The 24,786-nt window shown below is 40.9% G+C and overlaps 2 protein-coding genes across 4 annotated transcripts in view; one reads left to right on the forward strand and one right to left on the reverse strand.

Annotated features, from left to right (window-relative positions):
- Nucleotides 1-644: 644 nt before the first annotated feature.
- On the forward strand, nt 645-9,068 carry anapc7 (anaphase promoting complex subunit 7). 2 transcript variants are annotated; one of them, XM_080466474.1, is made up of 12 exons: nt 666-874; nt 2,923-3,109; nt 3,278-3,397; nt 3,502-3,613; nt 5,397-5,550; nt 5,627-5,769; nt 6,062-6,179; nt 6,303-6,499; nt 6,592-6,816; nt 6,914-7,064; nt 8,296-8,511; nt 8,652-9,066. In XM_080466474.1, exons 1-11 carry the CDS (start codon nt 774-776, stop codon nt 8,483-8,485), a joined length of 1,698 nt encoding a protein of 565 aa, XP_080322600.1. In that variant the 5' UTR covers nt 666-773; the 3' UTR covers nt 8,486-8,511; nt 8,652-9,066. The 2 variants fall into 2 exon arrangements, with proteins under 2 accessions (XP_080322601.1, XP_080322600.1); XM_080466475.1 differs by having other exon boundaries at nt 645-874; nt 8,296-9,068.
- Nucleotides 9,069-9,428: 360 nt separating this feature from the next.
- Nucleotides 9,429-24,786, reverse strand: part of atp2a2a (ATPase sarcoplasmic/endoplasmic reticulum Ca2+ transporting 2a) — a gene marked incomplete at its 3' end in the record, with an annotated part of 96,796 nt that continues 81,438 nt past the window's right edge. Inside the window, exons 15-21 of one of the 2 annotated variants that reach the window (XM_080467389.1) lie at nt 23,563-23,783; nt 23,262-23,464; nt 22,464-22,549; nt 22,255-22,388; nt 22,043-22,160; nt 13,350-13,470; nt 9,429-10,091 (exon numbers count right to left, since the gene is read on the reverse strand). In XM_080467389.1, coding sequence (XP_080323515.1) covers nt 10,078-10,091; nt 13,350-13,470; nt 22,043-22,160; nt 22,255-22,388; nt 22,464-22,549; nt 23,262-23,464; nt 23,563-23,783 — 897 coding nt within the window. Of the gene's footprint in view, nt 10,092-13,200; nt 13,471-22,042; nt 22,161-22,254; nt 22,389-22,463; nt 22,550-23,261; nt 23,465-23,562; nt 23,784-24,786 lie in introns of those variants that run through there. The other variant, XM_080467388.1, reaches the window with a different exon arrangement.

Here is a 24,786-nt window from a genome sequence, read left to right on the forward strand (position 1 = left end):
ATGGTAAACCCAAATTTTAAGTTCCATATTGAATTTAAAGAACACATTAAAACACTAAGCAAGATAAACACAAAAAAGCAATAAAACTGTTCAGATGTTTAAAGAACTATTCCAAAAAGAATAATGACCCTCTTTGCTTCCCTGGTCCCTTTTGTATTATTTATTTATTTATTTATTTATTTATTTATTTATTTATTTATTTATTTATTTATTTATTTATTTATTTATTTATTTATTTATTTATTTATTTATTTATTTATTCATTCATTATTTTCATTATACTATTCTCGTTAAAAAAATGTCATTCAGATTTGTATTTGTTGTAGTTACAAATTTCACAAGTACCTGTCATAAAGCTTAAGATTGAATGTATTGTTTGTGAGCACTGTCTATTAAAGGTGTCTGTTTTTGTTGTGTTCATTGTTTGTTTGCACTGTTTGTACGTCCCCTATTTGTGCAATAAAGTTCAAAAAGAAATTCTACATCAACATTAAACAAAAATTAGCAAGTATTATTTTTTAAAACAAGATGTAAAAATCGTGTTATACAACATGTATTTCCACCATACCTTTTACATTTTCAGGTTTGAAATTTATAGAGTAATGATTGTTGGAAATACGAGCTGACGACGTGTAGCTGAACGCAGCACAAGGCGGAAGGAAGGCACTGCGGCGCCATATATAGCAGATGCTAAAGCTAACGCTAAGTGTTCAAAGCTCAAACTTTTGATCGGAGACAGAAACCTGAGGCAAACCCCTCCAAAGTAATCCACTATGAATGTCGTAGACCATGTACGGGACATGGCGGCCGCCGGCCTTCACTCCAACGTCCGGATAGTGAGCAGTTTGTTGCTGACGATGAGTAATAATAATCCGTAAGTATTAACAGAGCGGGGCCGTCTAACTCCTGGTGAGGGGATTCTCCAAAACTGAGTTATATTCTGTGTATTTTCAAACCCAACTGGTCTTCAACGGCACGTGCTACCTACACCTTCGCAGCTATAGTTTGATTAAAAACCCAAGTGAGTCCGTCAGTTATTATTTACAGCGTGTTGAGCCTGAGATCTGGCGTGGTTTCTCCCAAGACGTAGTCCCCTCCAGTATAACGTTGTTTGTACTGTCTCCTGCTTTGTTTACATCTGCCTGTTTCCACCTTTGACAAACAATATAGGATGTTAAGATCGGTCAAACACGGGTGGCTGTGTATTCAAGTTACTCTTGATTGATTGTTTTTGTTGTGATCAAGCTCAGCATATGTTTTATCCATTATTTTGTTAAGCTTCTCATCCCATGATTGCCAGTTTTGATTAGAAGATGACGAGTACTTAAGATTTGTTCTTGTGTACAACTGCGACTGTTGCACTCCTGAAAATGTAATCTCTTACAAGTAAATATGTCATTAGAACTACTGTAAGCACATTTAATCCACAATTTGTTCATATTGTCAATAGCAGGCATTTGCTTTATTTGCACATATAAGGCGTGAAGCACATTATTCCCACTAATAGCTAAAGCCAAAGGTCCTGGACAGAAAGCCCTTCATTACAATCACTGTAATATTCTTAGCAGATACAAAACACTCAGTTTTGGCAATAATAATAATAATATGTATCTATTATTTTAAAAAGCATCTTCAAAATTGTTAATAATACTGCTCCACCGCCACTGAAAAAATTCATCAAAACTTTACTCCGAACAAACAACAAGAACATCCCGCTCACAGAAACTGTTTCACCCCCAAAAGATCCTCCACCTTTAGACAAACAGCCTTTTCATTTAAAGCCATCAAACTCTGGAATTAGCTTCCGGACAGTCTGAATCTGTCTGGAGACTGGAACACTTTTCCTCAAAACCTAAAGAATCGCATTAGGGAAAACCAGCTGTGTCGGCCTTAGTCTATTTTAATTGTCCACTGTATTGTATAATATATTTTAGTATTTTGTATGCATTTTAAGAATTCAGGCATTGTAATGTATTGTTGATGTTAAAAATAATTTTACTGTAGTTTATATTTGTGTTCCTGCTCATTGTATTTTCTGTATAATGTCTCCCATAAGATTTTTGATATCTGTAGGAATTTTTATGAAAGCAGGTGTTACATTTTAATGGTTGCTTCACATGTTATAATTTTTACTATATTTTATATATGTATTATATTGTGTGCCTGCTAGGCGACTGCAGATGGAAACTAGCTACAGCTAAAATCTGGTACGAAGTATCTTTTCTTCAAGATTAATATTTTTGTACATGGTCCCTGAAAAATAAACTTAATAAATAAATAGTGTATGGAAGTTACACAAATGTTTCTTTAACACAATTTTACAAATTTTTGCCATTCACCATAGCAAACTTGACTGTTTCTTGGCTCATTGTGAGAAGGTTCAAATCCGAGACTGTCTTTTCTGTGTGGCGTTTGCATGTTTTCCCCATGAGTGCGTGGACTGTCTCGGTACTATAATTTCCCCCCACAAAATGGTTAATCACTGAGCGTGACTAGGTGTGTGGTTATTTTTGTGTGTTTGCCCTGTGATGGACTGGTGAAAACAGTCTGTCACTGTGAATACAAATTTACCCTAAGTGGTATCAATAAAGTACGAAAACAATGTCTTTTCCTGCTTTCATGAGCTGGGCCATGATCAAAGATGGTTTGTTTTAAAAATGTATGAGTAAAATCTGATACAAGAGAGATGACAATTATAAAAGTACATATCGTGCCAAATAATACCAAGTTAAAAATATGCTATTCCTTACCTCTACTTCAGATTTGTAGGAGTTTCTTTTCAATTCATTGTCATATTATTGGCATAATAATAAATAATCACAAACACTGCCTGTCCAATGATTGAATCTCTGCAGTAGAATTGAGTGATGTTTTCTGAATCTGATCACTGCAGTGTTTTTTTGTTTTTTTTTTTCATTGCAGAGAACTATTCTCCCCAGCACAGAAGTACCAGCTGTTGGTTTACCACGCTGACGCCATCTTCCATGATAAGGAATACCGGAATGCTGCCTGCAAGTACAACATGGCCCTGCAACAGAAGAAGGTGTTCAGTAAAACTTCCATAGTCCGGAAGTCCACTGGAGGAGCTGCAGCTAACCTACAAGCACAGGTACAATTAAAAGTCATGTGACGTAACGGCAGCCAATATATTGTTTTGATCAGTGAATGTAATGAAAATGTTTATATTCTCACAAGTCAGGATTGTACTTCTTAAAAATAAGTTTCTGACAAAAAATAAAAGCTGAAAAACATGTTTTGTTTTGTTTTTTTCTTCCAGAGTTTGCCTTCCGAAATTGAGGTGAAGTACAAGATAGCCGAGTGTTACACCATCCTAAAGTTGGACAAAGATGCGATCGCTGTGCTCGATGGGATTCCCTCCAGACAAAGAACTCCAAAGGTGAACTGCAGCTCTTATGCCCTTCAGTCTGTCCTTTCTTTTAAATTTGAAGAGGAAAATACTTCCTTGCCAGTTTGTAAACAGAATGTTTGTCTTTGTGGCAGATCAACATGATGCTGGCTAACCTGTACAGGAAAGCCGGTCAGGAACGATCTGCTGTGACCAGCTACAAGGAGGTGCTCAGACAGTGTCCCCTCGCTCTGGACGCAATTGTTGGTACGCAAACACTCTGATACAGACAGACCAGCAGACATGCAGGATGTGTGCTCACAATCCAATTTATGTACTTGTGTTTGGAACTAAAGCCGCGGTCCCACCACGCCGTTTCTGCCAGGATGGGATGGGTTTTCGTGTGGCTCCACTGACAAAAGTTGTGGATGGTACCGAAAGAACCATAACCACAGGTTAAATTTATTCGCCACGCCTCCATTGAGGTACCGAGCACTGAGGAAGTGGTCTCATAAGGAGGAGCGACAGCCGTCTGCTGATTGGTAGCGACTTGCCTGCAATATATAAATATTTAATCGGCCGTAAACCCTCCCGCTGTTGTTCACATACGCCGCTTTGTGCTCACTGGTTGTTTTGTTGACTCGGTTTATTGAAAAGTTGGCACTCCACAGCACCGCAGTCTTTCAACAAGTTGCAGACGTTTCTCTCCTTAACCTCCAGAGGAGGAGCTTCAGTAGGAGCTGGATGCTGCTAGAATGAGAAAGTTTAAACTGTCACAAAGAAAGAGGCTCAAGGCTTTACTTGGACGGCCGTATGCGCTGCAGCTGGCTGCTTTTGCGTACTTTGCCCGACACATACCTTTGTGGTTCACAACCCCGCCGACATTTTAACCGTACTGTCTGCGGTGGGACTATCCGACGGCGTTGGGCATGGGTGCGTTTTGCCATACCATACCCTCCCGCCCCGGCACGTCCTGCACGATTGGACCGCTGCAAGGTTCTGTGTTGTCGATTCCATCAGAAACGCATGCTGAGCTAAATCAACATGATTTAGGTAGAATATTTACAAGCTAAAACTCAGCTAGTTATTAAATGTATGAACTATAAGAATTGCTCCACTGTGGATTTCTGTAGAGGCGGTTACACAGCCTGTAAGTAATCCCATTCCATGCTGATCCGAATATAATGACCTTATATAAAAACACCGACTTGATTGAGACTAGACACAGAAGCTTGATTAGTCTAGCTAACGACATGTTCAATACGGTCAGGCTTTTGGGTAAAACGGGATTAGGGATCATGTGCCCAAGTCACCATCAACTAGTCTCTTGGTGCAAAGCATTGTGGGATTAATTCAACGACTGAATCGGATGGTATTTGTAGTGCGTGTTAACCCGTATATTCGTTTGGTCACTTCATGTAAGTTTCAGGTGGATTCTGGCCTTCTGTGATGTGCATTTAAGTTTTTTAATGGCTGGACTCAACAAATGGTCCAGCCATTAAGTTATGAAACCAAGATTTGTTTTAGTTGGACCAAACACTTGTTGGGATAGATCACAGCACTGAGTGGTTAATTAACTGACTTCTATCCTTTAACTTCCCTGTTCTAAACACAGGCTCCGTTGACACTGCATGAATTATGTTACCTCACTGGATTAATGCTCAATTCCGATTTTTTTTTTTTGCTGGGATTCGATTTTTTTGTGTGACCATTCACATTAGAAAGAAGGAGAATTAAGAAAAAAGATAGGACGCCTTGTGACATTTTGGCGGAGCCGCTTCCTCCGGCGCTTTTCTGTGACGTCAGTCGCATGTCAATGACGGAGCAGTCGCGCGTAGAAAAATGTGTGAATTGGTACCACATATGATGGAAGCCTGGGTCTTGTGTGAAAACATCAGGATTGGAGCTTTCACATGGCCCCGAAACAGGTCGGATATGAGTCACTGCCAGCAAAAAATCTGAAATGGGTCGCATTTCCCTGCAGTGTGAATGAGGCCTTGTATTATTTTTCTGCTGCCACAGTTTGAAACTACCTGAGTCTGTCCCGCAGGCCTGCTGTCTCTGTCAGTCAAAGGAGCCGAGGTGGCGTCCATGACGATGGATGTGATTCAGAGCATCCCCAACCTGGACTGGCTGTCGGTGTGGATCAAAGCGTATGCCTTCATCCACGCAGGAGACAACCAGAGAGCCATCAACACCATCTGGTGGGTGAAACGTGAACAAGTTGAACGACGTGACTCAACTGTGCTGTCGCTCTGAACTTTATTGATTCTTGTTCAGCTCTCTGGAGAAGAAGTCTCTTTTGCGGGACAACGTGGACCTGCTGGTGAGCCTGGCGGACGTTTACTTCAGGGCGGGTGACACCAAAAATGCCATTCTTAAATTTGAACAAGCCCAGATGTTGGACCCCTACCTCATCAAAGGTGTGTCCCAAAACTGAACAGAACTCGCTGCACATGCACAGCAACAAATCTTTTCTCTCCAGATGAAATAGCTGAGAAATTACCACTATGCTGCCACCTAGTGGGGGAGGCACGCATGAATTATTGCAGTTGGTTTCTTTCTTGAGCTGCACAAAACATTTGGACGTTTAATGTTTAATTCTGTTGATCTGTTCAAAGTTTTGCGTTAGTATTCATTAACTCTCGCAGTTATACATGACTTCACACATGAGCCCTTTGATGGATAGTTCATTCATAGATTTTGTTCTTTCAGGAATGGACGTGTACGGCTACCTGATGGCCCGTGAGGGGCACCTGGAGGACGTGGAGGTCCTGGGAGGGCGATTATTTAACATATCTGACCAGCACGCGGAGCCCTGGGTGATCTCTGGGTGGGAAACCTGAAACATTTGAATGCAAAAATGATACTTTTTCACTTGAAACATTGTGTAAATGGTGCCTGAGATGAGTCTGAACTGTGTGAGATCTCTCATGAATGTGTGTTTGTGGTCCAGTTGTCACAGCTTCTATAGCAAGCGTTACTCCAGAGCGCTCTATCTGGGTGCCAAGGCCATCCAGCTGAACAGTAACAGCGTGCAGGCCCTCCTCCTGAAGGGGGCAGCACTGAGAAACATGGGCCGAGTTCAGGAGGCCATCATCCACTTCAGAGAGGCCATGCGGTTGGCGCCCTGCCGGCTCGACTGCTATGAAGGCACGTTCGCTTGACACTGATCTTCTTTTGTTGTGTTTTTATTTATTTATTTATTTTTTTGTTCTAATCATTTGGTGTGTTTACGACTCCAGGCCTCATCGACTGCTACCTGGCGTCCAATGGGATCCGAGAGGCGATGGGGATGGCAAACAACATCTACAAGACGCTTGGGGCCAACGCACAGACGCTGACCATCCTGGCCACGGTGTGTTTGGAGGACCCGGTGACGCAGGAGAAAGCCAAAACGCTGCTGGACAAAGCTCTGGCCCAGAGACCTGATTACACCAAAGCTGTAGTTAAAAAAGCCGAACTGCTCAGTGCGTTCAAACTACACCTGCACACAGACAATAGCAGCTGGTATTGACCTCAAAACACAAAACAAATCCTTTTTTTGTGCTTACTGTTTTTATTAAGGTCGGGAACAGAAATATGAAGAAGGGATCGCTCTCCTGCGAAACGCCTTGGCCAATCAGAGTGACTGTGTGCTGCACAGGATGCTGGGAGATTTCCTCGTGGCGGTCAATGACTACCAGGAAGCCATGGACCAGTACAGTATAGCATTAAGGTGAAGCAGGACGGACACGTTGAGGAATTGACTCTGATGTCATTTGGCAGTTCCAATATAAGACAGAACCTCCATTTTAAGACTGAGTGGAGGGAAAAACCAGCTTTTAGGTCAACTGGTTTAGCTTTGTGATTGTCAGAACTCTGAATATGACTTGAGATGATTCAGTATTTTTCTTACCGGATACTTAATCCTGATGGATCCCTCTGTACTGATCCCTTGATCCGGTACTGACCGCTACGACTAACTCGTTTGGAAGACGCTAAACAACACTTTGGCCTCTCGATAGGAAATTTGAGAACAAAAGGCTGAACAATCGACTAATATATTAATTATATCTATTAATATAGATTAAAAATGAATTTTCAAAATTAATCCACAGTGATTACTCTGATTAAAGATTTTTTGCAATTTACTTGATGTTTTGGAGGCCGGATTGGAGTCGTGTTTGGGCCACAGACCTCTTTAGATGTTTATTTTTTCTCTGTACTTGGGTCATTCTCATGAAACCATCAAAACACCATGGCAATAGTGATTTTAAATATAAATCATGTAATTTATTAACAGAAACGTATCATAAATAAGATATTAGTGTTCTCTACCTTTCACAAAGAGTAATTTAAACGTAGAAAGTAATCATTTTTGTATTTTATTGCATTTTCTGCTGAAAATCTCAGAAGGCACTGGCATCATCCAAGAGTCAAACTTTATTTAAAATTCTGTGGTCTTTTGTAAAGTGCTTCAAAAATGACGCGGAGGATGAGAACATCCATCATTGACACTTCATTTTTTTTTCATTATTATTATTATACTATGTACAACATAGAGTAACATGAAAATATTCTGAAAAAATAACTGTTTAAATTACAACATGAGATACATTCAAACAGCATTGCGGCAATGAGATTTTCAGCAGAAAATGCAATAAAATACAAAAATTATTACTTTCTACGTTTAAATTACTCTTTGTGAAGGTTAGAGAACGCTAATATCTTATTTATGATATGTTTCTGTTAATGAATTGCATGATTTATATTTAAAATCACTATTGCCATGGTGTTTTGATGGTTTCATGAGACTGACCCACTTTATGTGGTTGGATTTGTGATTATAAATGCTGCAAAGTATCATGGGACAGTTTTCTGCCTGAAGTCGTTTTTGGCTACAAATGGATGAAAACACGAATGTTGAGTACTCGCACCTCTCTGAGTGTTTGTGTTTCTCTCCTCAGCCTGGATCCCAATGACCAGAAGTCTTTGGAAGGCATGCAGAAGATGGAGAAGGAGGAGAGTCCCACCGACGCCACAGTGGAGCTGGACGGAGACGACATGGAGGGCAGTGGCGAGGACGGAGACCTGGAGGGCAGCGACAGCGAGGCGGCTCAGTGGGCCGATCAGGAACAGTGGTTCGGGATGCAGTGACCCCAAGGGAGGGGGAGGGGGCGCCGGTAAAATATCACATGAACTCTGACATCCAGACGCTCGACGACTTGAAGGAAAACTTTTCCTCTTCATAAAGCTCTCCAGCACAGACTTTTAACCAGAGGAAGTGTGTGTGTGTGTGTGTGTGTGTTTCCTGTTTTTTCAGTGAATCCTGAGGTGGAGGTGGGTGAAATGTGCCAGTCACCTGTTGCTCCGGAGGCTGGAGGAGGTCTACGGTTTACTTCTTTATGATTATCAACTCAAAATGAGCATTTGATTCGTTGACATGTCTGAATGTTTCATGCTGGAATCATTAGAGAAAATAAGCCTTTACAGACACTTTGTCTTTCCAGATGAAAGGAAACTTGCTAAAAAGTTGTCTCTTTGAGCGTCACGTCTTAAACACCAGTGTTCAAACGGATCCCATTTCTCTGTCATGCATTGTTTTGTGAATTTTGCCTTTTGTGTATCATAACGAACCTCACTGTTCAGCCGCTCTTACTTCAGTAAAGTTTACCATTTCAAGATTTGTAGTATTTTGTATATATTTTCAAAATGTATAATAAATTTATTGAACCCTCTGAGTTAGTATATGTGATTGTTTTTACTCTACACATGAAGACAAATATCTGCACTTTCTATTCTTCAGACTAACTATAAGTTCTGAATAATAATAAAAAAAAAAACATTCTGGATTGACATTTCATGATTTTGTTGCACAGCTGCTCTCTCCTCTCATTAGCATTAGCCACATTAGCTTATATTCACCTTAGCTGAAGTCATTGGACTGATCAATGTATTACTCCAAGTAATCAAGATTAAAACATGCTACTCTAGGAATGACCATTAAACATGTCGTACAAGTGGCTTTTTAAAAGTAGTTGAACTACTTTTTGAAGTAATGGCAGCCAGATGCATGTAGCGGACGGAAGAGGCGGGAAACTCATGTATCACTGTTTTTATTTGCCTGAAACCAAAGTTAATCTGATGCATCATACAATCATCTAAAAATACAGTACAGCAGTTTGGCAGAAACTGCCAGCGAAGCGACCAGCCCGTCGCTCTCCTGGTCAATAATCTGCTCCAAACACGTTGCACGACTCGGTGTAAAGCAAAGCAACACAAAAAAAGTCAGGTTTTTTTTCTTTAAATATCCCATAAAAGTATTTCCTTGTTTTTTGAGCTTATTTAACATTTGTACTACCAGATGAATGCTTTATTTACCAATGCTATACACAGTCTATTACAGAAGTTTGATGGCTGAGCGGACATGCACCAGGAATAATGTACAGCTGTCTGAACTGGGATTTTCTCAAATAAATTGCCATTAGCATGATCATAATCTGAAGCTCTTCATGCAGGCAGACGGAAGGAGTGATGAGGTGGGACCGGCTACTTTCCTTCAGACATTCGTTTTATGGCCGTCGTATCATTAAAAATAAGAGAATAAAAAGACGTATGAGGTCAATGAGCCCCAGTCGAGGTTTCACCTAACAGACGTGCAGCTCCGATAAGATGTGCTGCCCAAAACACACATGCACAACATCAAACAAAACCAAAGTTTCTGCAAGGAATCTAGAGGAGAGGCAGGCTTACTTGAACTTTGCTGCAAAGACAAGAAGAAAACAGAAAGAGAAGGAGAATCAAACCCATGGACACCAGAAACAAGACTTTCGAGATCATCCACACAAACACCTATTGAAAGGCCATGCTGCAGGCGAGCGGAGAAATGCAAACAACCAGAAATGTTCTGTTCTGAAACATGCAGTCAGAAGGTTTCTGTTCTGGCACTTAAGGCGACCGAAGCATCTCAAACAATAAAGCCTCAAACACGTTCAAAAGCTCACAAAGAGTCCACACGGCTAACGAGAAAGGAAAGCATCCCAAATCAGCGTTTGAATATTTATAAAATGTTTTCAGCTCATTTAGGGGTGCATGGTAGTGTAGGGGTTTAGCCTCACTGGGAGAAAATCCCAGGTTTGAGTCTGTTCGGGAGCCTTTTTGTGTGGAGTTTGTCCAAACAAAACGTGTTTGCGCTTTATTGTAACTGCTTTCACACATTGTCAGCTGGGATGAATCAGATAACGCTATCAAAGATTGGTCGTTTCTGTCAGCTTTATCACTTAAAAAAAAATGTCCAATGAGGTTATTTCAAGATGTAATATGAGTGTCACTTTTCTGAGTCACTGTAACTACATTTATTATATATCATCCAATTGATTGTAAATTGAGAAATGCCATAAAAGTTCACACATTTTGCAAACTGTTATGTCTCACTGTTCTCAAGTATAATGTGTCAGTTACATAAGATGTAACTAAGTGCTGTTATGAAAGACGACCCAGGCCGAGAGTTCAAATATAGATTTAAAAGGCGCAAGTCTGACATTAGTAAAATAATGTTTAACTCTTAATAAATGTGAGTGTTTTTCTAGTCTCACATCTCTTGTTTTGCCGTTTAAACATTATTGCATTTAAAAAGGTAGTACTAGACAAATTCGAGCAGCACTGACGAGCCAGTGAATCAAAAAATCGAATTGAACCCAGAACCCAATGTACAAGATTTCGGATATTTCCTGCTACATTGACTGTATTCTTTTTATTTTATTGCTTTAAAAATTGTTTTTTTCTTTTCAAATGTGCCTTAATATCACTGTGTTTTCGATGGTGAAGATGAATCTTGTGTGTGATTGGCTTAAGGCCACAGTGATGAGTAATATGTGGAGGAAACGCTGTTGTTTTCGTTCTGCAAATTATTGAATCTTCAAGGTGTCATACAGTTTTGTAAATGTTTTATAGATGTGTGAGCGGTACGTTTACATCCACATTGATGGACAGTTCAGAATCAGCAGCGATTGATTCATCCGGGTAGTTTCTTTAACTCTGATCAGAGAGGACAAGGAATAATCCATCAGTGATCAATTAAATACAAGCAGCAGTTTGTGGTGCCATTATCACCAATCTGTAGCTGCTGATTATCATCAGTTAGTGTGTTTTGACAGCTGCTGACTGAATTTTATGATCATTTATTATCTATTAGTTGTTTAAAGCAAGTCTAAGAAGTTAATTTATTTAATACATTTGTCTTTAGCGTGATCCAACTCACACATTTAAGTGTGGTTTGTGAAAAAACCCTGCATAATCTGGTTCCATACGATGTCAATTGTATGTCAATTCATGCTGCAATGGACTAAAACATGAATCCAGCTCAGAGGAAATGGGACCTTCCCGTCATCGAGGGTATACTCTTGTGCAGATGTTTTCATATGTGACCTTACAGCTTCAAACTATCTAGCTTCTTCTTCAGTGTGGGCCCAGAGGCCTTTCTGTGTGGAGTTTGCAGGTTCTCTGTGTGCAATGTGCTTAACATATTCAGGGTTTAACCTGATTCCCACTATAATCAGTACTGGGATAAATCACTGTGGATGATGCACAGGGGTTTTATGTTGTGACAGATTTTGACACCCTCGTGCCCAGAATTCACTCACACACACACACACACACACACACACACACACACACACACACACACACACACACACACACACACACACACACACACACACACACACACACACACACACACACACAGTATGTGGACACGAGCTCTAAATCTCTACACGTTTGTACCATCATGACTAGGCTTGTCTGTAAACCCCATGTGAAGCTGCAAAGCGCAGAGGGGCCCCGTGCTTTAGTGCGCTGGCATGCATTGTCAAAGTGTACTCACTTTGTAGGTAAGCAGACATTGGAGGAAACACAGAGTTAGCTATTAAAAAAACTCAGTTGCCCGGGCATGCACCAAGGCTGACGCCACGCTACAGTGAACTAGTGTAAATGCACCGCGCACTCTGAGCAAATCAAACCGTCAGGAAACAGACTCTACATTGTGTGGTATATACAGATTTTACGTGCTGTGGTTTTCAGCCCGACGGCCGAGCTCCCAGTACAAACTGTTCACGTTGTGCTCAGCTGCTCAGACTTACAGCTTCTTGGTGCCGTTTTACATATTCAAGTACAGTATGTGCACATTTTACAATATCTCAAGACTTTCTTCTGTTAAGATGCTAAATAAAAACCGAACAAATGTGTTTATTCTTTCAAGTAAATAAATTCAACAACAGACTGTATAAAACAAAAACAACTCTCTGAATGGTAGTGGTAACATGTCTCTGTCCCCTCTTCCCTCAAATAACAAAGAAAAAGAAAATTATACAAATAAAAAATTAAATAAAGAGAGTGTCGCTTCGTCTCGACTGGAAAAGCAAATTGTGTTTACTTCAACACTTTGAGTGATGATCTGTGAGTGTGCGTTCACACACACTGGAGGGTTGTGGTTACATTAACAGCATTGAGGTAGTTGTGCTCTGCCTAATGCAGACAACAATGAGTTAACAAGAAAACATCATAGATTCATGCTAGGGGCAAATAAACTTGGTTTTGCACCCTAAAAATTAGTATTTTACCACACGCAGTCCTCTGGATCGCATCCTCTTTGTGGTGCCCACAGCCCCGCCCACCCCCCAAAATTACAAAATATTAATTATTATAAAATGTAAATTCTTTGTACATGTTGGAGAGAAACGGTGTGTTGTTCCAAGTTAACTGTGTTAAATGTGCTTGTTAATGTCCACTTCATACCGGTGCACATGAGGGAGGAGGCGGGGTGGGGGGAGGGGGGGCCGAGGTGGTGGGGTGAGGGGGGAGGCCGGGGTGAGTCAGGGCCACAGCATGGAGGACACGTTAGTGTCGGTGCTGTAGATCCACAGCACCAGGGGCAGCGACACGGCCACAAAGGGCCAGGAGATGCCCTCGGTGCATGCAGACAGAGAGCAGCCTTTCCCAGTCGGCTTCTCCGGCTGTTTACCAAAGTCCAAGTAGTTCCTGGCCAAAAACTTTAGCAGCTCGTCCAGCAGGATGACGGGCAGCGAGATCTTCAGCACCATCATCCACTGGGTGGTGTCCAGAGGCGTGATCTGGAAGATAACCTGTACCAGGGGACAGCAAGTCCATCACAAGGTTTGACTCAGAAAAACTCCAACATTGGATTCAAAATGTTTTACAAGAAGAAATAATGAGCTTTTTTTTTACTCGATTTTGAAATCTTGTTTAATATTTATTTTTGAAAGAATAGAATTTAGGATCTTTGGTATTTATCGGTCTGAAGGCAAGCTTTTTGCAATGAAGTTTCATTTCATTGGTGCAAATATGCACCAGCTAGTGTATCTTCTGTGAGACACTATTCTATTTTATCCTAATCAAACATTCAGGTGAAAATGCATGATTTTTATGTTTTCATTCCTGAAAAGTTTCCAAGTTTACGCAGAAAGAATTTAAAAACGAGGTCCGCTTACACAGAAACGGCAAAAACACTGAAAAAAAACAATGCCATTAGCATGGTGGCCACTCGTAGGTGCTGTTGGTTGTTTTTATAATGAAACTACACTTATGGACTAGGGGCGCATACCAAGATGGCAGCATAGAGCGGAGCTCCCAAGTCGATTAGGTGAATTATCCCCCAAAATTTAGATAAAACTTGAAAAACACGAATATTTGATCAACACGAAATGAGCCGGGGACGAGGAAAGAAAGGTTCAAGAAAGAAAACCATGTCCAATGACCCAGAAGAACCCGACCACGAGGTCAAACTAATGGAAGGGGAAAACGTGTGTCGAACAGCCTCATTTATTAATGGAGAGCCTCAGTGTTATTACAACAGAAATACGAAACTTGAAGAAAGAGATGAAAGAGGATCTTATGAAATTCGGAGATGACTTCAAAGCAGAAGTCAGACGAGAATTCGCCGGGTTCAAAGAGGAAATTAATAAAAAAATTGAACGAAACGTCGAAGAAATTAAACAGCAGCGGAAGGGTATTGACGAGATGCAGGAGCGGGTGACTGAGTCGGAAGAGTGGAGCGTGGAGGCGAAATGTGCAATCCTCACGTTACTACAACAAAAGAAACTACAGGAAAAGTTGACCGAGGTGGAGGGACACGGAAGACGCTGCAACTTGAGGATTTATAATGTCACTGAAAAGGACAGTGAATCCGTGCCTGGGCTGGTGGATGCGCGCCTTCACCGGGAGCTCGAGTTACCGGAAGGTTCCGAGTTACATATTCAACGAGCTCACAGGAGCTGGAAACCACCAGCGGGAGCGTCTCCGAGATCTATTGTGGTCAATTTCCTGAAATACGAGACAAAAGAGGATATTCTGGCCAAAGCATGGAAAAAGAATATTGAAATCGACGGGAGACGCATATTTTTTGACCACGATTATCCTACGGAGGTGATGAGGAGATGCAAATCATACGTAGCGATTAAAAAGACCCTCCACGGAAAGAAGATCCACTTCTTGCTGGACAAGATGAGGGTCCACTGGCCGGAAGGACCAAAGACATATAACAACGCCGAGGACGTGCTACAAAACATGAGGAAGCGAGGAATGGAGACACCTGAAAGACGCAATGGCACGGCCGACACCGGAGCGCCGCTCGAGGAGCGCCTGCAGAAAGCGCTTCAATGGCGACGCGTCGGAGAGAAACGGGGGCAGAGCGGATCCGCTGCGGCATTAGAGGATCTGAGTCAGGACGCGGGAAACCGAGCAAAGGAAAGACTACAAGAGTTTAAAAGATAAAGCAGTGATATCTACCTGGTTAACAGAGAAAAGGTTTGGTTTCTTTTTTCTTGTTTGTGTTTTATTCACTGAACCTTTTGTGTTTTGGACAATAATCGACAGAGAGAGTTACTAAATTAATAACTGTTGGACTTATCTGGTGACATGGGAAGACCTACATCAGGTCTTCCCCCGAACACTAGGGGGGGCCCTTTTTTGTTTACATAAGGTTATCCCCCACTCCTACCAACGGGGAGATTGGGTCGGTGTTGTGAGCGGCCCCTGTTTGCTGTGGAGTTCAGGTTTTGTGTTTGACCTCTTTGTGTTCTCAGGGCTGTGTTTTTTGATATTGTTGATAATGTTACAGTTGAGGGTCTGAGGATAATTTCAAGGGATTCAAATGATGCAACATAGAGATATAAAGGTGGTGTCATTAAATGTTAACGGCTTGAAGAATTTCAAAAAAAGAGATAAAACTCTAACCAAGCTCAGAAAGGAAAAGATGCAGGTCATTTTCCTTCAGGAGACACATTTGTCACGGGAGGAGCATGCTAAATTTAAAAAGTTAGGCTATAAGAACTCGTTTGCCAGCTCATTTGGAGAAAATCATAGAAGAGGAGTGGCAATATTGATTTCTAACGCTCTGGGGTTTGAGATGATCAAAGAAATAATCGACAAGGAAGGGAGATATGTCATGGTCAAGGGTACTATGGAAAACAAACTGGTTACACTGTTTAATGTGTATGCACCCCCAGAATGTGGGAAAAAATTCTATAAAACAATATTCGATCTTTTGAACTCAGAAACAGAAGGGACATTGATATGTGGAGGGGATTTTAATGTGGTACTGGATTATAGGTTGGATACGACAAGTACAAAAGGAAGCAAAAAGAAAATTAGTAGTTATGTAAACATGTTAGTGTCAGAGATGGACATGTTGGATGTATGGAGGGAACTCCACCCACTTGATCGAGATTATATCCACTATTCAGTCCCTCATGCGATGTACTCCAGGATTGATTATTTCTTGTTGAATAAGAGTGACATACACAGAATAAAGGAGTGTCAGATAGTGGTAGCTGATATATCAGATCACAGTGCAGTTTATCTAAAAATTAATTTGAATAATAAGAGTAAAAATACAATATGGAGACTCAACGAAGGTATTCTAAACAATAAGGCGCTGATTACAGAATTGAAGGGAGAAATTATGAGATACAGAGAAGAAAATGATAATGGGGAAGTAGATCTGACAATTTTATGGGACGCCCTGAAGGCCGTGATGAGAGGGAAGCTGATATCATACACAGCTTAAAAAAAACAGATTAGAGACGTATCAAAAGCAAATTGGTAAATTAAAAGAATTGGAACAGCAACATAAACCGTCAAAGGACTCAGAGGTATATACTCAGATTCAGGAAGTAAGGAAAGAAATAGATGATATATTGTTAGAAGAGGTGGAAAGGAAGGCAAGATTTTGTAAACAAACATACTATGAGGGAGGAGCAAGAGCCACAAAAAACATTGCCAGACGTATAAGGAAACAGCAAGCCTCAACAAACGTACATAAAATAAGGGATCCCATCACAAATGTAACTCTATATAAACCGGAAGAAATAGAGAAGGCTTTTGAGGAATATTATAGTAAACTGTATTCACGGCGTGCTTCTGTAGGAGGAGAACATCTGACAGAGTTCTTAGAAGGATTGGATTTGCCATCTATAGGCGCAAAACAAAATAAGATGCTGACTTCAGAAATCACACTAAAAGAGATAGAAGAAGCAATTAGCTGGGCAAAACCGGGGAAATGACCTGGAGCAGATGGATTTGGGGCCTCATTTTATAAAACCTTCAAGGGGGAGTTAAGTCAATATTTATGTGACTCATTCAATTGTACCCTCATGTCAGGTAAGATCCCTCCCTCATGGAAGGAGACCATCATCTCCATAATCCCAAAGGAGGGCAAGGATAGAGAATGCTGCAGTAACTACAGACCCATATCACTCTTAAATGTGGATTATAAGCTGTACACCTCCATTATAGCCAAAAGATTAGAGACATTTATGCAGGACCTGATCGATGAAGACCAATGTGGGTTTATCAAAGAAAGGCAAACACAAGATAATATCAGAAGGGGTCTGCATATTGTGGATTATGTCCAAAGAAAGGGGGAAAATGCAATTTTGGTTAGTACTGATGCCGACAAGGCTTTTGATAGTGTAGATTGGGAATTTTTATATACGGTACTGGCACAATTTGGATTCAATGAACAATCAGTCAATTGTATTAAATCACTATATCAGCAGCCTAAAGCAAGGGTCAAAATAAATGGCAGCCTGACAAAACAATTCAGATTAGAGAGGGGGACTAGACAGGGATGTAGTCTCTCTCCCACTCTTTTTGCACTATTTATGGAGCCACTGGCCCAGATGATCAGGCAGGAGGACGGAGTAGAAGGAGTGAGATTAGGAGGGGTAGAACTTAAAATAGGATTGTTTGCCGACGATATATTGTTTTTCTTAAAGCACCCTGACAAAAGTTTTCCGAAAGCAATGAGACTATTGGAATGGTATGGTGGATATTCAGGATTCAAAATTAATGTTAAAAAAACACAGATTTTGACGATAAATTACTCGGCATCGCAAGACCTAAACGATGTATATAAGCTCAAATGGGATGCTGAAAGAATAAAATACCTGGGAGTCAACATTACGAACAGAATAGACAAGCTATATGAAGCAAATTACACAAAAGTGAACCATGATATTAGGAGGGACCTGGACATATGGTCGGCTATTTGTTTGGATTTCAGCTCAAGAATAGAGATAATTAAGTTTAACATTTTACCAAGACTTCTGTACCTGTTCCAATCTCTGCCGGTGAAAATCCCACAAAAACAGTTGATGGAATGGGATAAGTGGATATCAAGGTTCATATGGGGAGGGAAGAAACCTAGGATTCGTTATAAAACCCTGCAGCTGCCTAAAGAGAAAGGAGGTCTTGCTTTGCCAAACCTGAAAGAATATTTCTATGCAGCACAAATCCGACCTCTGGTGTTTTGGTGCAACAATGCTTTTGTCGCAAGATGGAAAGATATAGAACTGGGCACAATGGACACAGAGGTACGGAACTTAATAGCAGACAAAGGACTGTTGAGAAAACTGGATATAATAACTAAAACTACAGTAGAAATTTGGAATGTAGTGGTGGAAAAGTATAAATTGGAGGAGGAGATAAAGACGCTGATTTGGTTTGCATTTGACCACAGGTTTAAACCAGGGACGATTGATAGAGGATTTGAGCAATGGGCAAACAAAGGAATCACAGCAATATGCACCATAATGGAACGGGGGAAGCTGCAGGGTTTTGAGAGACTCAAGGAAAAATTTGGACTAAAGGAAAATGAATGCTATCGATATCTACAACTAAAATACTATTTCGAGAAGGAGATTAGGATTGACAGAGATAATGGAATAGTGGAGATATTCCAGAAAGCTTATGAAGGGAAAAAGTGTAGAGTGATTTCAGCTTTATACCAAAACCTGGTGTCGAATAGGGACGATTCCTCTCTATATATTAAAGAAAAATGGGAAAGAGAGCTAAATGAACAAATAACAGAAGAGGAATGGTTTGTTATGTGTAAATCACAGTGCACGGCCACGAGCTCCAGGATTTGGCGGGAATTTAGCTGGAAAAATATTGTTCGATTTTTCATAACTCCAAAAATAAGGACAAAAGTGGTGTCGGCACAACAGCCATGTTGGAGATTGTGCGGACACGTTGATGCAGATCACACACACATATTTTGGTCCTGTCACAAATTACAGGTGTATTGGGAACAAATATGGCAGAGTTTACAAAAAGTAATAGGATATCAGTTCCCCAAAACTTGTAAGATTGTGTATTTGGGAAACATAACTCATGTGATACAAAGAGAAGACGTATATCTGTTTAAGATATTACTAACAGCAAGCAAGAAAGTGATTACCAGATTGTGGTACAAAGTGGAGCCGCCGACCCGGGAGCGGTGGTTACGTGTTGTTGAGGAAATATTTGTAATAGAGAGACTCACTCACAAACTAAGATTACAGGAGTCTCAATTTGAAGAAAAGTGGGGAAAATGGACTGACATCAGGAGGACAGAAGAGGACATCACCACCACTGGACAATAGAGACTTTGGTTGATGGATAGATTTTGTATATTTGTTTTGCCCTGACACTGTAACTGTGAAAACTGAAAAAATGTCAATAAAAATTAAGTAAAAAAAAAAATAAAGAAACTACACTTATGTGTGCAACAATAAGCTCTAATCATTAACAATGTTCAACAATCTAGTGGACAGACAACAGAGTTGGATTGTTATTACAGTGACTGTCAAAATAATACTACCAAGATAATATGGACTGGGAGTCATGACCAGTGATGCCGGTAACGCGTTACTGATATGACCACTTCTTTCAGTATTGACTAACGCATTACAATTTCCAAACCAGTAATCAGATTAAAGTAAGTTCTCCAAGTCACTATGCGTTGTTTTACTATTGTAGAGTCACGCAGGACGTTGAAATGGAAGACGAGTTTTTTGTCTGCAAAGCTACTTTATTACTGACAGAACCAGGCTGCTCCTTCATTCTCCTCCTTTTTTCAATTAAGCAATAAATCAATCAAATAACATTATTTGTCCCCAGGGGGCAATTAAAAAGTTGCATAGAGCAGGCAGTGCAAGTAAATAAATAATCAAACAAACAAATAAATAGACAGAGATAAATAATACAATAACAGACTACAAATACATCACTGGGTAAATAAATACTAGTAATAGTAAAAATCTGGTGATAAAGCCGTGAGTCAGACATAAATACAACAAAGAATGAAGGCCAAAGGTTAAAATACTGTATGTATCAGCAGGAGCAGGAGGCCAAGCAGGGATCAGGACAGTTTCTGGCAAAACCGGTTGTCATTTTTATGTTGAGACTGTGGGTGGTGTTGTTGGCAGGTTCTGAAAGTAACTAAAATAGTTACTTGTAATCAAACAGAGTTACTTTTAAATAGAAGTAATCAGTAAAGTAACAAAGTTACTTTTAATGGAGTAACTAACAATCAGTAATTGTATTACTTTTTCAAGGTAACTATGGCAACACTGGTCATGACCCTCTGGAGGAAACATTGTTCTTATTGTTCATCTACTGAGCATGTGCAAAAGAACTAATTACCATGGCGGTGGCTCGCATGAGCAATAGTAGCATTTTTTGCTGTCTATATGACAGCGAGCATTTTCAGAAAGTTCCATCCTGAGCTGTTTCCAAAAAGTTAAGTTGTCGGATTCTCCGAGCACCGTTGTCGATTAAACAGACTCCAAAAATGCAATAGAAGTTTTCGTTTTCATTTGAAATGTTGTCGTGTAAACAGGGCCGAAGCGTGGCCTCTAGTGGGTATTTCTCTATGCCATTTACATTTTTTCAGATGGGTCATAATAAATAGAAATACATGGGGGAAATATCCACTACTGATTTCATTAAGAAAGACGAAGGCAGTATTGCAGCGGTTCTCAAAAGAGAGCAGTGGGACGAGTCAGAGGGTCACAGGACACCTCTTCTTTCAATGGTATTTCCTTTTAAGTTTGGAAAAGAAATCAGGATGAAAAAACAACTCACTAAAACACAAATCTTAAAAAGACATTCTTTTGACTGTGATTCTAACTAAATAGGCAACAAGTAAAATTTTCTACAGGTGTGAGGAGTGGAAAATGTTTCATATTGCTGGATGAAGTTGACTCATGCAAAAGGCCTGAGTGTGCGACAGCAGGTGTGCTCTGAAGGGAGAGTAAATGTAGTTTCTTCTGGTTTTTATAGGAAAAAAACAATACAGCACCTCATCTTACCCCTGAGTCAAATGTGGATATATAATTCTCCTGAAATATTACAGCTGTTTTTGTTTTTTTAAGTGAAATGATCACACTGTGCTGTTTGGAGTCATGAAGTATCTTCTGGTTTACTGGAGACTTTCATCAACTATAACCAAAACACCTAAAAACATCAGAGAAGAGAGAGAGAGAGAGAGAGAGAGAGAGAGAGAGAGAGAGAGAGAGAGAGAGAGAGAGAGAGAGAGAGAGAGAGAGAAAATCTATCCATCCATTTTCTTGCGCTTGTCTGTTTCCGGGTCGCGGGGGTGACAGTCTGAGAACTGTCACCCAGATCACATTGCACCTGATTAAGAACCTCCCTGCAGGTGGTGAGCCCACTGGAAGGTGGCGCCCGGTGAACCCATTACCCTGAGATTGTGAGTCTCATGCTCTACCAACTGAGCTAGCCGGGGGGAAAAAATAAAAAAGATTTATTCAAAAAAATTTAAAAATTAAAAATTAAAAATTAATTAATTAAATAAATTAAAAAATAAACATCAGAGAAACCAGTTCAAGAGGTTCAACTGAAATCTTACAACAGACTTAATCAATTTAGCCTTTTGAGTGGATTTCACTCAATGAAGCTCAAAATTTCAAAAGTGAAATTTGTTTTTTCTGTCCTTCACTCCTCTGGTCAACTCATATAATGTACTGCAGAGCAGAATTGAATGCATTATATTGTAAAACATACATCGTAACAGATCAGTAGCCTTTTTGACATGATTTTATGTTCATACTTTGATACAGAGTGCATTGTTGTATTTGAACTTTTATTCATCACTTTTTAAATATGTTCTTTATTCATTGTGAAGCACTTTGAGCTGTATTTATTGTACAAAAGGTGCTACATGATTTTACTTTTATTTATTATTATCATTATAAAAAGATGGTCTGCATAGGAAACATTCTAATAGTCCACGCCTACATTCTTCTGCATCTCTTTTGGCTGGTTGGCCACTCGAGTGCAGAAATACACTCCGAAAGCCTGAACTGCTGCAGCTGGCAGCAGATGGCTCGGTTAAAGTTTTCCTGAGGAACTCACCGGCAGCGGTTCCACATAGAGGATGAGGAAGTGGAGCGACATGGAGAGACAGATGGCTCCCAGCAGCCACACATTCTCCCAGGGAGGCATTCGCAGCAGAGACTGGTTCTCTGACAGGCTGCGGAGCAGACGGGACACAGATTGCGCTGCAGTTAATACAGTTTGTCTCGATCCGTTTGTCACAGTCTCTCCTCCAGGGGAGTCTCCCCCACCTGTTCAGAGCGTTGCACATCTCGATGGTGACGAGCACGGACAGCGCCATGGTCATCGGGTAGGGCGACTCAAACACGTGGCAGTCCAGGCCGTCGAAGTCGGGGTTGTCTGGGCCGCACTGGAGGAAGTGGCTCTGTGGGGGAGGAGGACACGAGGGGGGGTGAGGCGGAGAGTCCAGCTGATGGATGCTATTCCTTCAGACACCCACCAGCTGGTAGAGGGTGAGCTGCGGTCCGTCTTCAGACAGAATGAACCACCAGGCAGCAGCTCCCACAGTGGCAGCGCCAACGTACCCTGAAAGCACCAGAAAATGTCCAGTCATCCAACGATAGAGCGGAAGAGTTCAGTTGAGTTTAGTTTTATTTCATTCATTGACAAAGAAAATAAACAAACCAATACAATACAAAGAAAAAAGTTTCCAAAGTTATGAATTAAAGGGAGCAGAAATAATTAACTCAAGAATCTGCTCGTTTATACTCCACAATCAGTTTACAACAGGAATAAAAACAAAGAGTGGCTGCGCAGGCCTCTCAGACTGTAGTTATACTGTACATATATATATATATATATATATTTTATTTGTCTGTACAGCACTTTGGCCAACGGTGTTGTTTTTAAAGTGCTCAATGACTAAAGTTGAGTTGAGTTGAGTTGAGTTTTCAGACAGTTATTTTCTCTTTTGGGAAATCTGTTCTGAAAATTAACTGGTAACATTTGTTTATGAATTTCATACATAATTCACAGAATACTATAATTTACTATGTCTTGAAATTTAAACAATTTTAACTGAATGCATAATGAGTTTGTTGGATCTTTATATTTGTTTCCACTGATCATTGTTATGGCTCATTTCTGTAAAATGAAAATTGACTGGATGTTTGTTTTGCAGGCATTTATCCAAACTTCCACACAGTAGATGAGCTGTGGAACAATGAAGTATTTAACAAAAATGATTTGTTATCCAACAAATCCTTGACTTTGTATCATACAAGAACTTCCAGCTCACCTCCAATAGCCAGGTATCTAAAGAAGAGCCAGCCGGAGATCAGGGGCTCTTTGGCGTTGCGGGGGGGCTTCTCCATGATGTCCAGGTCGGGGGGGTTGAAACCCAGAGCGGTGGCGGGAAGGCCGTCCGTCACCAGGTTGACCCAGAGCAGCTGAACGGGGATCAGAGCTTCGGGGAAGCCCAGAGCCGCAGTGAGGAAGATGCTACCAGGACCAAGAAATCCAGTTAGTGGATCAGATACAAGTACAACTTCTCAGACACATCATTCCAGCTGTGTAATTCATTTCCACCAAACACTCACCACACGACCTCGCCCACATTGGAGGAGATGAGGTATCTGATGAACTGCTTCATGTTGTTGTAAATCGCTCGGCCTTCTTCCACAGCTGCCACGATGGAGGAGAAGTTGTCATCGGCGAGGACCATCTCGGAGGCCGACTTGGCCACGGCGGTGCCGGAGCCCATGGCGATGCCAATTTCCGCCTTCTTCAGGGCCGGCGCGTCGTTCACACCGTCTCCTGTCTGTTAAAAAAACAAATACAGAGAGCAGGTTTCACTTGTAAGCTGTGACATGAGCAAATAACATAAAGACCAAGATGTTTCTGAGCAAGCTTCACATGAGCTGCAGTTCCACCTCACAGTACATGCCACAGCGGGGCGGAGCGGGAGGGTACAGTATGGCAAAGCGCATCCAGACCAAACTCTGTGGCACGGTCGAACCACAAAAAAGTACGGTTAAACGGTAGGCGGGGTTGTGATCGACTAGGGACGCGTCGAGTGAAGAACACGGAAGCGGCCGGCAGCGGCCGACTTTACCCGGCCACTCCGAGTCGTTCTCTGTGACACAGCACAAACTTTCTCATTGTAAACAGCAGCGTCCAGCTTGTGCTGAATCTCTTCCTCTGTTACTGAGAGGTTAAATGACCGCGATACTGTGTTTCGCACCAACATTTCAATAAACCCAGTTAACAAAACAACCAATGAGCACAAAGCAACTGGTGTCAAGCCAGCCCCCACTTCAGAAAACGTAGTCAAGCCAGCCACCACTCAGTTTAGCGGTGTGCCTATACACTATGCATTACCGTAACAGCATACTCACACGGATTTCAAAATAAAAGTGACGTTTCAGTGAACTCGATCTCGCCTTCATTCAGATAGTTAATGAAACACAAATTAATACTACGGTTAATAATAACACATAACAACAAAGAAAATAAATTAATGTATCGTTGACACAAACTATTAAAATAAAATTTTGATAAAAGTTATTATTTGCAGAAGCAAAAACCAAACACATTTTCAGGCAGTGATGTATTAATGTTATTATAATACTATAGACATCAGCCCACTCTAATCTTGGTAAAATTCTGACTTAGATTAGATCAGATCAGCTCTGATATAAACCATACCTCATTTAATTTCTTAGCCGGCAGCTCGGGGGTAGGTAAGGCAGCTCGGGGGGTACAGCTGGGCCAAGGTCCTAGCGATGGGGGGACCTCCCTCCCTCACAACCCTACGTACCTTA

The sequence above is a fragment of the Lipophrys pholis genome (genome assembly GCF_963383615.2).
Source record: "Lipophrys pholis genome assembly, chromosome: 7".
Lineage (NCBI taxonomy): Eukaryota > Metazoa > Chordata > Actinopteri > Blenniiformes > Blenniidae > Lipophrys > Lipophrys pholis.

Coding starts and splice junctions, on each gene's coding strand:
- anapc7 (XM_080466475.1), top strand. CDS start 774: ATGAATGTCGTAGACCATGTACGGGACATGGCGGCCGCCGGCCTTCAC. Junction 3,110..3,277: donor CAGCTAACCTACAAGCACAG/GTACAATTAAAA, acceptor TTTTTCTTCCAG/AGTTTGCCTTCCGAAATTGA. Junction 5,770..6,061: donor GGACCCCTACCTCATCAAAG/GTGTGTCCCAAA, acceptor TTGTTCTTTCAG/GAATGGACGTGTACGGCTAC.